The 12835-nt window shown below is 50.5% G+C and overlaps 1 protein-coding gene across 1 annotated transcript in view; it reads right to left on the bottom strand.

The window, feature by feature from the left end:
- PARP1 (poly(ADP-ribose) polymerase 1) overlaps positions 1–12835 on the bottom strand; it is a 921075-nt gene that overhangs the window by 550617 nt on the left and 357623 nt on the right. The window contains exon 7 of the mRNA XM_069608683.1: positions 12486–12662. Coding sequence (XP_069464784.1) covers positions 12486–12662 — 177 coding nt within the window. The remainder of the gene's footprint in view (positions 1–12485; positions 12663–12835) is intronic.

Genomic DNA, 12835 nt, shown 5'->3' with positions numbered 1-12835 from the left:
TCTTCAGCATGGGGTCTGGCATGGATTAACATGCTCATGAATATAAGAATACATAGCAGTACACACATGCACAACCAACGGGAGGTGGCAAAGGCTCAACATTAAGCATTACATCAAAAACTCAAGATTAAGCAATTCTTACCTCCTCACCAGGCTCACCTTAGGCGAACAGGTTGCGCAGCAGCGCTTGGCCGACCCTGGAATCCCGGTCGACGCAGTAGAATCTCGTGAAGGTGTGCGTCGACCTCCACGTAGCAGCCCTGCAGATGTCCAGCAGGGGCACACCAGACAAGAACGCCATGGTAGCAGCGATGGCTCCGGTCGAATGGGCTCCGACAGCCAGGCAACGGCCGGTTTGCCAACCAATGACAGTGCATGATGCAGCCGGAGGGCCATCTAGAAATGGAAGCCTTCGAGAGAGCCTTCCCTTGGTTCACAGGTCCAAAGTTCACAAATAGCTGTGATGTCTTCCGAAAACTCTTTGTGCGGTCCACGTAGAACTTCAGCGCTCTAGCCACATCCAGCAAGAGCAAAGTCCTCTCGGCCGGTGACTAAGGTGACGGGAAGAAAACGGGTAACACCAAGGGCTCGTTGAGGTGGAAGTCCGACGGCACCTTGGGCATAAAGGAGGGGTGCGTCCTCAGCACCACCCTCGTGTCGTGAAAAGTCAAGTATGGAGGCTTGCAGGATAGGACCTGGATCTCTCCCACTCGTCGTGCGGAGGTGATGGCCACAAGAAACGCAGTCTTCCACGACAGGAACTTCAACGGTGCCGAATGCAGGGGCTCGAATGGCACCCCCATGAGCCTGGTCAGCACCACGGTGAGCTCCCACCGGGGCAGGGGCCTTCACCAACAGTCCCTTCATAAATTCCTTCACCAGGCGATGGGACCACAAGGACGCCCGCCCTGTGGTTCTGGTGTATTGGGAGATCGCAGCCAGATGTATCTTGATGGAGGCGTGAGCCAGTCCAGCCTTGGCCAGCGACTTGAGGGGCCGTAATCCGTAGAGGGTTAATCTTCTGTGCACGGCACCAGACAGAGAACCTCTTCCACTTATGTCCGTAGCACTTGAGAGTTGAGGACGCCCTGGCCTTTGCAAGGACCTCTCTGCAGTCAGCCGGGATATCGTACCCTCCAAACTCTAGTGCTGTAGGAGCCAGGCCTGCAAGTTCAGCCACTCCGGGTCGTGATGAAGTATGGCGCCTCCATCTCTGGAGAGAAGATCGGTGTCCGTCGGCAGCTTGACTGGTGGGGATGCTGACAGGTCCAGAAGATCCAGGAACCAGATCTGCCTCAGCCACGCCGGCGCGACGAGGATCATCCTACACCGGGACCTCTTCAGCTGGTTGACGAGTCGGAGCAGCAACGGAGGGAACGCATATAGGAACAGGCTGTCCCAGGGGAACGGGAAAGCATCGCCCATGCTCCTCGGCTGGGGAAACCTGCTGGCGAACCTCTGGCACTTGGAATTTGTCACCGTCGCGAACAGGTCGATCTGCGGTTTTCCCCCATCGTCGGAAGAGTCGATCCACTTGATCCTGACGTAGATCCCACTCGTAGCACGAGCGCAGCTCCCTGCTGAGTGAGTCGGCGATGGTGTTCTTTATCCCTGCCAGATGAAAGGGCACCAGAAACATCCCTTGGGCGACAGCCCAATGCCACAGATCCTGGGCTTCCTTGGAGAGTGCTGGGTATCTGGTTCCTCCCTGCTTCCGGATGTAGAACATCGCAGTGGTGTTGTCGGTGAAGATTCTCACCACCTTGCCCTCAAGGGACGGGAGAAAGGACCCGAGGGCCCAGAACACTGCACGGAGCTCCAGAATGTTGATGTGGAGCGTCTTCTCCTCCGGGAGCCAAATGCCTCTTGCGTGAAGTTCTCTGGTGTGCACTCCCCACCCTTCCAGGGAGGCATCTGTCATCACCGTTATCTGGTGGGATGGGGTCTGAAAGTCTGTGCCCGCCGTCAGATGAGCGCAGGTGCCCCACCACCGGATCGCTCGTCGGAAGGTCTCGTTGATTGGGATCCTGTCCTCGAAGCTGCCCGTCGCTTGGATCTAGTGGGCGTCGAGGAACTCTTGCAGAGGGCGCATTCGAAGCCTGCACAGGCGCACGAGATATATGCAGGAGGACATCATCCCGAGGAAGGACTTGATGGACCACACCCTGGCCACGTCCGTGGCCAGCAGATGCTGCACCTTGCCCAGGATGGCCTTCGTCCTTTCCTCCGACGGCGAGGCCAGACGCGCCACTGTGTCGAGCTTGGCTCCCAGAAACAGTGCGACTTGCGACGGGACCAGGTGGAATTTGGGAAAGTTCTAGAGAATCCCAGGTCCGTGAGCAGCTGGACGGTCTTCGCTGTGTGATTTACGGCGAGCTCCCTTGTCCTTGCTCGGATGAGCCAGTCGTCTAGGTAGGTGTAGACGTGGATCCTCTGTAGGCGCACCCGCGCCGCCACCGGTGCGAGGCACTTGGTGAACACCCTGGGTGCCGACTTCAATCCGAACGGGAGGGCTTTGAACTGGTAGTGCCGACCTTGGACCACGAACCTGACTCGGTGTCCTTTTAGAATGGGGATGTGGAAGTACGCATCCTCCAAATCCAACGATGACAGGAAATCGCCCTCCTCCAGCTGTCCCAGCACGTGTTGGAGGGTGACCATCCGGAACTTCTGTGCCTTGATGTACTTGTTCTGTCGTCGCAGGTCCAGGATGGGGCGTCTTCTTTTTCACAAGGAAGTACCTTGAGTATACTCCGGAGCCCCGGAGCCTCTTCGGGACGAGCTCAATGGCACCTTTTTTGAGCATCGCCCTTACCTCCAATAGCAGTTGAGGGACGTTATTTTCCTTTCTGGCCACGGGTGGAATGCGGGGGCACTTTTTTTAGAAATTCGAGGGCGTGCCCATGGGCCAGGGCGTCCAGCACCCAACGGTCAGTGGAGATGGACTCCCACACGCTGACGAACTTCTCCAGCCGGCCTCCCAACGGGGTGCTTCGGTGGGGGCCCGACACCGCTGTCGGTTCAATCTTGCTTGGAGGACGCCTTGCCGCCATGGCCTCCCTCGCGACGACGGGGAGGTCCACCCGACTTGCCTCATCCTCTATAGGCTTCCTGCGACGAGGAGCGGGCCGCTTTGCGAAACGTAGAGGAGCTACCGCCGAATCCTTTGGAGGCACCCTGCTTACCTCCGGTGTTCTGAAAGGACGGCCTTCATTGCCAGAGAACGCCTAAGGCCTTAGCTGTCTCTGTGTCTGCCTTGATGGCTTGGAGGGAATCATCCACTGTTTTCCCAAACAGATTGTTCCTGTCGACCGGCATGTCCAAAACCTTGGCTTGTACGTCCTGGCGGAAATCCGCCGCCTTAGCCACCCTCGTCGTCTAAGGCAAACGCTGTTGCCTAGCTGGCGGACACCGGTGTCGGCAATGTCCGTTGCCACCGTAATGGCGCGGTCCGACGCCACTTCGCCTTCTTGCAAGATCTCCAGGGCCACGGCCCTCTTGTCATCCAGTAAGAAGTCCAACAGGGGGGGCGATCTTGTACCATAACCCCGTCGTAGCGGGCCACGATCGCGAGGGCGTTGACCGCTTTAATCGTTGCCACCAACGAGATAACTCCTCGTACCATTGCGTCCAGCTTCTTTCCTTCGTCGTCCGGCGGGGAAGTTGACGTTGAGGCCGATGAACGCCGCCCCCCCCCCCTCTCTTGGCCGCCGCTGAGACGACTGAGTCAGGGGTCGGTTGTGCACAAAGGGGCCGCGTCAGGGACCTGGTACTTCTTCTCGTACCGATCCCTCTTGGCAGGCGTCGTAGACGGGTTCTTGAGAAGGGCGAGACCCTCGTCCCAGATGTCATCCAGCAGAGGCACGGCGAGGACTGTCTTCCTCTTGGCCTCGCGCCGTTGGTAAAGGAAACCTTCATCCTTCTCTTCGGGGCAGAGCTGAAAAAGCTTGGATGCTCTGGCGATCATTGCATGGAAAGATCCGATCTCGTCACCGCTGTCGTCGTCGGAACCCGTCGTGGCCGTGTCCGTTCCCGTGTCATCCCCAGGGACGAAGGATGTGGGTAAAGGCTGAGCAGGCCGCGACGGCTGAAAAGGTGGGGCTGGATGGATCCGTCTTATCTTGCTCGGGGGGCTTCCCGCCGGGCCTGGCTCTGGCTCCTCCGTCGAGCCTGGTTCCGGATCCTCCGTCGGTGGTAAGGGCAATCTCGTCCTCATCTCCGAACATAGGGATTGTATTGCCAACAAAATGGCCGCCGAGTTATCCTGCGGCTCCGGAAGCGACGGGTGACTAGGACCCTCGCCGGTGCTGCCGTCACTCTCGTCGTCACCTTCGTCGGGATCCCTCCTGTAGGGACGGGCCTCTTCGACACCCTCGTCGAGGCCCTCCAAGACTTCTACCAGCTCCTCCTCAGATTCTGTGTCCGTGTCCACAATGGCCACCGCCCCCCCTCTTTCCGCCGGGGTCTTCACAGGCGTCTTTTCGATGGGACTGAAAGAGGCTTCCCTCCGTGGAGGCAGGGAGACTCTGGGCCCTGAGGTCGCCTCTACTGGTGTAGCCTCCACAGACTGCGCCAGGGCTGCCGCGACTTCCTCGATAGAGGCCTTGTCCGGGTGAATCAAGGCCTTTACCACCTTGTGTGGGCCTGTGGCCTCCCCCTCGGCCGGATCCTTCAAGCTTGACCGGGGCCTCTCCAGAAGCTTCGCCGGGATCTCAGCCTTCCTCTTCCCTGACCCAGAGCGTTGGCTCGTGGTTGATGGCGCTGGAGAGGGTGCGCCCTGCCTGGCAGCCGAGGAGCCCGACCGTTCGGCGCTCCCGATGCCCGCAGACTTGCGGTCCTTTGCCTTCTGTTGGGCCCCCGTCGCCAGGGCGCCCTCACAGGACTTAGAAGACCGCTCGGACTACTATTTCTTCTTCTCACCTGACAGGCTCTTTCCTTCCAGCCAGTTTGAGAGACGAAGGCGTCGGTCCCTGATGGTCCGTTCAGACATGTTCCTGCAAAACGCAGTCCTTCTCCACGTGCGTTTTGTCCTCATGAAGGCAGTAGAAACATTTCGAGTGCTCATCCTCCTTGAACACATTCTGCAGCTGGCATCCAGGACAAACCCTGAACAGCTTTCCGGGCGTCAAGCTTCCTTTCTCCTGGGCCATTTTCGAGCAGGCCGCAGAAACTTCTGGAATACTCCAAGAAGCGTAACTCGACGAAATCTTCACCCTTGAGGGGCGTAGAAAAAATCTGACACGGCTACCCGTTAATCAGATGCAGAGACGGTGGAGCTTGAGGCTCTATTTGAACGAAAAATGAGAAATTCTCTTTGAAAAAGCGCGAAAACGCAGCAAAAGCTCGAGAGAAAAACACAAGGACTCCCAACACATGCATGCGTGCAGTAAAAATCCTAAGATGGCTGCCAAAGGCGGGGCTTAGGGAGAGGGCAGTCATTGGCTGGGGGCAGTATGACCCATAGACCAGTGATTGGTTACTACTGAGAAAGACAGATCAGAAACGAAACTGATACTGATTTTTTCTTTACCGAGGATTCCCGGCCTGACGACGGGGAATATTCATGAGCATGTGAAACCATGCCAGACCCCATGCTGGAGAATCAACCGTAGCAGTGATTTTGCCAAACGAGGAAGAAAAAGCCCCAACACCTGTAGCCGACATTCTCAAACGAAGGCCCTTATTGCAAGAGTCTACCACAATCGGAGTGTAGTCACGAACTAACAGACCAGAGGTTCGCCATTTGAGGAGAAGATGATTGTGGTCACTCTGAGGGGTGGTCATTATCTGAAGGCCGAGTACCAAAGGCAAAAAGTTGGAAGACACGTAGATGTAGTCTAGGGTGGAGGAAAAACCCCTACTTTGCCAAGTGGATTGGGTGGGCACGTCCCCTTTGGTGTTACCATTGAGGAGGTGCATAGCTCTAGAATTCATCAATGTGTTCCACTTGTCGCGTCTGGCAGTTTTCGGGTCGTCACGATTCCATAGTTGGGCCTGCTTAGACTTCACAAGATCAGGGATATTTAGGTCACCACAGATAGGGTATGTAAGCTCCTGATTGGTATAAAAATCATCCAGTCTCGAAGCAAAACAAGCAATGAATGAGTCATCGGAGATCGTTGCAGGATTCCAGTAAACGTAATGACCTGGATCATGGATCTGACAGAGCTGTTAGATGGAAGCAGACCAGAATCCCATGCAATCGTGTTTGCTTGAATATGAGGGTTGGAAGATACTGAGTACAGAAGTTTCAGGGGATCACCTGATTTTACTGCAGTGAGTAAGCCCGCAGATGGCCGACCCAAATAACCCTTCACAGTTGAGACAATAGAGAGAACAAAACCTCTGCGTCAGCAGCTTCCTCAACCATGTCTCCTGGAGAGTTATTAGGTCGAAGTCGGCTAGATTTAAGTTGCCAGGATATGTTAAGTGATGAAACACCCTAGTATTCCAAGAGATGCATTTTAACCTGTCGGTGCTAGTTAAAGAAGTGAGCGACATAGCTTTTGCAAGATGTTTTGAACAAGGTCTGAGTTGCTAAAATAAAGGGTGAAACGCCAGGGTATTGGCCAGCCAAGACCAGTCAGAAGGCAGCAAATTAGGTCTTTTAGTGGCTTTTTGCACAGACACTTCCCAACTCTCGAGACGTAGAGTCGCGCTTGAAGGTCACATTCAGTTTCGTAAACGGGCCAGACGGGACTTTGATTCTAACTGTCCCTCATAGGTGATGCATTGGTTTTTAACTAGTATTGAGGGGAAAGTTTTATCTAGACTTCATAGGGTATTTAAAAGTGCTCACATGCTTTGAGAACCTGTTAACCTTTTTCCTTCCATTAACCTTTCCTCTTTTACAACCTCAGAATTTTACAAAGTACAAAAGTGATGTATAAATGCCAATACTGTCCTAGTTAGTGAAGTCAACCCAGGGAGTAGGAAATGTGTATGAAGCGTCTCTAAGAGTGTCTACTTGCTTTGCCTTGATTCTGAGAAAGCATTTTTAAGTGTATTTTTATTGTTGCACATTGCCCCTTTTAAAGAATGCTTGTTTAAAATTGACTTAATTATTTAACTAGAAAACCTTGAGTGCAAGTGTTATTTGGATACTTGTATTGGTGAATTTTGATGCTACAGCTCTACAGCTCACATTTACTCTTCTTGAGATAAGTAAGGCTACTCAGTCACTCTACCAACTTGCGTAGTACAGACCTATACCAACAGGTGGGTTACCCAATACCAAGAAGACATGCCTGGCGTAGTCTCCCACAGGGTTACTGCATGCAATCTTGCCTAACAGAGGTTTTCCTGAAGTTGCCCATCTAACAGTATTGCTAAATAAATGCTGGGTGAATGATTTGCTAACCTGAAGATACTATATACTTACCTGTTAATCATATTAGGGTGTACTACTGAACTGATTATTGCCACAGTAATTATCTATGTATGTATCCATGCGTGTGAACAATTTTTATTTATTTTAACTGAAGATTCTAACATTATCCTACTATATATTATAACCATATTTTTATGTAATTGTACTCAACTATAGCCCATATCCCTCCTAGACTAAGCCTGGATAATCGACTATAGCAACACAAACGTTTTGGGTAGTTCAGGCCAAACCTAAGAGTTGGAACTATGCAGTACCCTGTGGGAGACTGCACCAGCCTTGTCCTCTTGGCAATAGTTAACCCAACCTTTGGTATAAGCATGTACTACTCAAGTTGGTAGATTGACTGAGCAGCCAGCCTTATCTCAAGAGGGGTCAATGTGAGCTGTAGGGTTGCAACATGGAGTTTTACAGTGACAAGTATCCAAATAACACTTACACTCAAGGTTTCTTGATTAAATAATTATCTATTAAACCGTCAGTTGAATAAGCCTTCTCTACAAGGGAGCAAATATGTAACACTTAAAATATACTTCAAAATACAGTTTCAATAAATCAGTAGATACCCATTTGGGATAGCACACAGACAGTTCCTACACCCTCAGGTGACTTAAATAGCTAGGACACTGGATATTGATACAGTACTGGTACATTTAGAGCAATACTGAGTTTGGTGTCAAAAGGGAACAGTTGGGAAAGGAAACCATGGTTAACAAGTTTCTCAAATAGGTAAGCACTTTTGAACACCCCTCTCCCCAACCCAGTGCAATGTAGATTAACCCTTTCCCAGCTATACAAGTAGAGAATTAATTACTTTTTGAAGGGATAGTTAAAAACACAAAATCAGAGGTTATAAGAGTCTTCAGGACAGCCAATGTCACTTGAGCAAAGTCTAGGGGAGCTGAAGCACTTCTTGAAGGTAGGTAAAAGTCTTGCACAACGTTAAAGAGAGTTTTGTAGAAAAAGAAATCACTGTTGGGCCACACGCTTGGAGGCTTGTGATGGGAAAAGCTGCAAGCAACTCTGCAAAAGGTAGCCCATGCAAGTCTCAACTGAGAGCTAGCAAGCTACACAACAAAAGCTTAGTTTACAGTACCTTAGGTCTGAAGAAATTGGTTCCAGCTGGTTTCTGGTCCTGTTGTAGTATGGCAGATCATGTTGTTCCTGGGCCTCAGTCGACAGGGGTCAAGAGGGAGGACATCTGGGGACACCTGCACTACGATTAAAAAACAATGCACTAGATTCTGGTGTTCAGGTCACCCAGCACTCTGTTCCTGCAGCAGCAATGGAAGTACAGCCAGCAAAGAGGATTTCCAGTAGAGTTCTTCTTGAGGTTGATTGGTCTCGCCAATCCAAGGGGAGAAGTCGCCCTTTGCAGGGCTTCTCTACTCGAGGCGAATTCAGAGCTTCGACAATGCAGCAGTGCTTCACCGGGCAAACCAACGGTCCAGGAGTTGCAACCCACCTGCGGGGCTAAGAACCTCGGGGTCATCTTTGATTCCACCCTTTCCTTCTCCGCCCACATCTCTGAGGTCTCTAAAAAGTCAAATTTCCGACTGCACCTCCTCAGAGGTACTCTGCCTTTCCTCTCCTTCCCCCAGAAGCTCATGGTATCTGAAGCTCTGGTTCTCTCTAGCTTGGACTATTGTAACAGCCTCTTTCTAAATCTACCTGCCTCTACTCTCCGCCCTCTGCAACCAATCCAGAACAGGACTGCGAGACTTGTCCTTGGCCTCAAGCCCTGGGATCGAATCTCTCCAGCTCTGAAATCTCTCCACTGGCTCCCAGTGGATGCAAGGATTAAATTCAAAACCCTCTGCATTGTCCACGAGGCTTTCTGGGGCCTGGGTCCAAAATCCCTTCAGCTATTCCTCCGCAAATACCTCCCCTCTCGAGCTCTTCGCTCCTCTACCTCCCACCCACTCAGGGTCACTCTGAAACTTGAGGAGAACCATCTCCGGTTCCGGAAGCACCTCAAGACCTTCCTCTTTTCTTCTGCCTTCGCTCCCCCTCTCCCCTGCTGATCTGTTCTCTCTTGGCACCGTGCACCTGGCCACCCTGTCTTTTGAGCCCAGGTACCTGCTCATCCTGCCACCCTCCCGCACTGCCTCCGGGCCACCCCTGCACTGGGGTCTGTATCTGTACCCATACAATCCCCTCTTTTTCTTCCTGCACTTATCAGACCTACCCTGTCTGCTGCCTTAAACCTAGCACTTGCAAATTGCTGGCTGCATTACCACTGTTTGTTGCCTTTATTATTTATTTATTGTTATTTATCTGTTTCTCCTTTGCTTCGCACTTTCCACCTCTCCCCCCTTCCATGCACTTTTCCTCTCCCCCTCTCCCATGCACTTGCGTGTTCTCAATGTCACTGGGCCTAGTAAGATCGCTGTTTTGTTCTCCCCTGTTCCCCTCCCTTGCCGCGCTCTGAAACACTTGTGTACGAGCGCGATAGAAATAAAATATCAATCAAAACAAGCTTCTCTTCCAGTGGTCGACTCTCCTTCCTTGCAAAAGACCTCGCCTTTTATGCAAGTCTCTCTTTCATTCGCAGCCTAGCTGTCACTCACAGCAGGGTGGCTATCCTCCCAAGGACAGACAGCCAGCCAGCCAATCAAATTTGGGTGCATTCTTGTAACCAAGGAGACTAAGCAAGGGGAGTTTCAGGAACCTCCCTTGCTTCCTGCCCTGCCAGATACGCTGGAGCCAGAGGTTGGCTTCACCATTGAACCCCGCCAAAGCCAAAACAAAGGCACCAAACCGGGTTTGGCGCGCACAGTAAATCTCAAGAAGGACCTTTCCAACAAGACATGGTGAAAAAAGGCACCCATGGGTGCTTTACTGCAACTGCAATTGCAGTTGGTAGAAACAATCAATGGTAGGAAGAGGAAAACCACTGCCACAAGCCATTACTTGTAGAAAAGGTAACACAAATGTTACATGAGAAGACGAAGGGGATACTAAGTAACCCCTCCAGCACCCTATTGTAAGATAGTGTGTGCTGGGCCTATGAAGATCCAAATGTGAGTAAAGTCAATTTCACTTTACTGCTCTTGGAAACAGTAGTTTATCCAAGAGAAGGTATTTAAACCTTTGGGAAATCTAAAAGACTCCCCTGTGTCACTGAAGGTGCAGTGTGTCACAATGTAAACATATTATGCCTATGGAGTTTGTCAGACTCCAAAACCAAAAGAAACAGTTCAAATCACAGAAAAATACATGTGTGGGAAAAATGTCTCACTCTCTCCAGGATAGAAATTAAAAGTCCTAAAGTCCAGCAAAAGAGCTGGGGGTCTCTAAGGTAGAAGGGAATTAACACATTTCTGAGAATTCTCCTCAACAGTCTTCTATGGTCTTACCACAGATGGACTTTAGTAAAACTCCCCAACACACATACCCAACATATGCCACATGATATTCTGGAGGACTCTTCGTAAAATGGTTATACCAATCAGTCATTACCCTTAACCCCATCCCCCTCCAGTGTCCTGATTCGTCTGTCTTGCTCCAACGAGTGCCCCCTCGACCTTGATTTCTTTCCACTTTTCCTCCTTGCCTTTCTCACTCCCTTGTTTCCCTCGTAATCCCTCCCCATCCTTTCCCCCTGCCTCTTGCTGCCTCTGCTCTGTGCCGTTTGGCTGGTGAGTGTGGAAGCTGCCATCTTAACAGTGGGAGCCAGGGCAGCCTTGCTCGGGCAGCCATCGCCAAGAGCCAGGGGCTCAGGGCAGCTGCACGCCACTGTTTGCCCATGGACGCCGAACGGAGCACCCTGCAGCAACAACTAAGTTAAGGTTGATACGGGCGGTGAACACAGCCATTACTGTGCTTAATTAAAACCCTGCAACTCCTTCCTACTTTAACGCCATCATATAATAACACTTGGTAGATTACCTGCTGCACCCCCTAGATAGCCCAATAGATGTATTGGGGTTATCTGTGTATTCCACTCAGATGGATTGGGGAGTAGAAAGTATTGCACTTAGCTGTATTTGGGGGTTTGAAACGCGTCGCACTTATATGGAGTTTTGGGAGTAGGAAAGGTTCCGCATGTAGATGGATTCAGGGGTAGAAGATATTGGGTATGTTAATACGTGTTGCGCTTAGAAACAATTGTGTATATTAGCAGATGTACTGCATATGAAGAACTGAAGGCTAGCACATGTATTGCGGTTAGAATGAAATTGGGTAGGTTAGCTTAAAATAAACTTAAGGGTAGCACAAGCCTCAGTGTTAGAAAAAACTGTAGGTTAGCAGATGTATAGCATGTGAGCAACTATGAAGGCTAGCATGCGTACTGCTCTAGAAGAAATTGGGAATAGAGCACATATCGCACTTAGATTGGTGAAGTTTAGATGGTTTTGAGGGTAGGCCTTGTGCTGAGTTTAGATGGACTTGGGAGAGGGCACTTGCGTTGCACTTTATGTTTGCCTGTCCATTACTCTCAAAGATATATGACAATAGCCTATCCTCTGCATTTAGAAGATCTATAAGTTGGCCATTGCAACACACAAAGCTGTATGCAAGTATCCTTGATATTGAAGTTAGAAGATGCCTGAAGGTAGCCCAATTTAGAACTTCAAAGCTATATAGTAAGACTATAAGGGTAGCCTGTCCATAGTGCCTAGAAGAGCACAGGAGGGTACCTTATCTTATCAAACAGCCAATCTGAACAAACAGCGAGGTCAAAAATAAAAACTTAACTTAACATGAACTTAAGGTACATATAACACACCACTTTGGTGGACATCTGCCACAGCCACACTCATTAGAATGCGACCAAATGCACAGATGCACTCCAAGCCTTTTCTGAGGATTTTTCCATACCGTGGATTTAGGTCCCAGAGGGCGTTCCTACAACAAAGCGCGTTGAGGCCATACAAATGGGGAAAGGTGCTATATAAATGACAACTACAAACCAATGAATACTTTGGGATCACCAGGAAGAATATAGGAATGATTTCCATTTCACTTCACAATACTGCACTTCACTCATTACCCGTTGGATCATCCATCAATTCTGAGACTTCACAACTACTACCCGTTTACATTAACTTTACAATTGCTGCTTAATTGTTCACACTATCCCCCGCAGGATTACCTTCGGGATCACCCAGTCCTTCCGGTTAGGGGTCTGTGTTTTGGAGACACATTTGGTCCAGGCGCTGATGTCTCCTGTGCAGTAGTATGCATCGCTCTTAAAGACCAGCTGCCCATTGCATTCCTCACAGGGACGCAATGATCCAAATGCCATCCCATCTGCAACTCTGTCTAGAATCTGAGGAAGTAACAGCAAATGTTATCAGGTGGTGCCAACGGCAGTCAATAACATCAAACTCATAGCATATCTTTGTCCCCATGGCTCTTAAACTTGTTCCTCCATCTGTACAGCAATTAACACCTCGAAGGAAGAACTACATCTCAGAATTTCTGAGTTACAGACACAATAAT

Source organism: Ambystoma mexicanum, chromosome 4q, assembly GCF_040938575.1.
Source record: "Ambystoma mexicanum isolate Mex_15411 chromosome 4q, UKY_AmexF1_1, whole genome shotgun sequence".
Lineage (NCBI taxonomy): Eukaryota > Metazoa > Chordata > Amphibia > Caudata > Ambystomatidae > Ambystoma > Ambystoma mexicanum.
The sequence above is the reverse complement of the archived record's forward strand: the minus strand, read 5'-3'. Positions and strand labels throughout refer to the sequence as shown.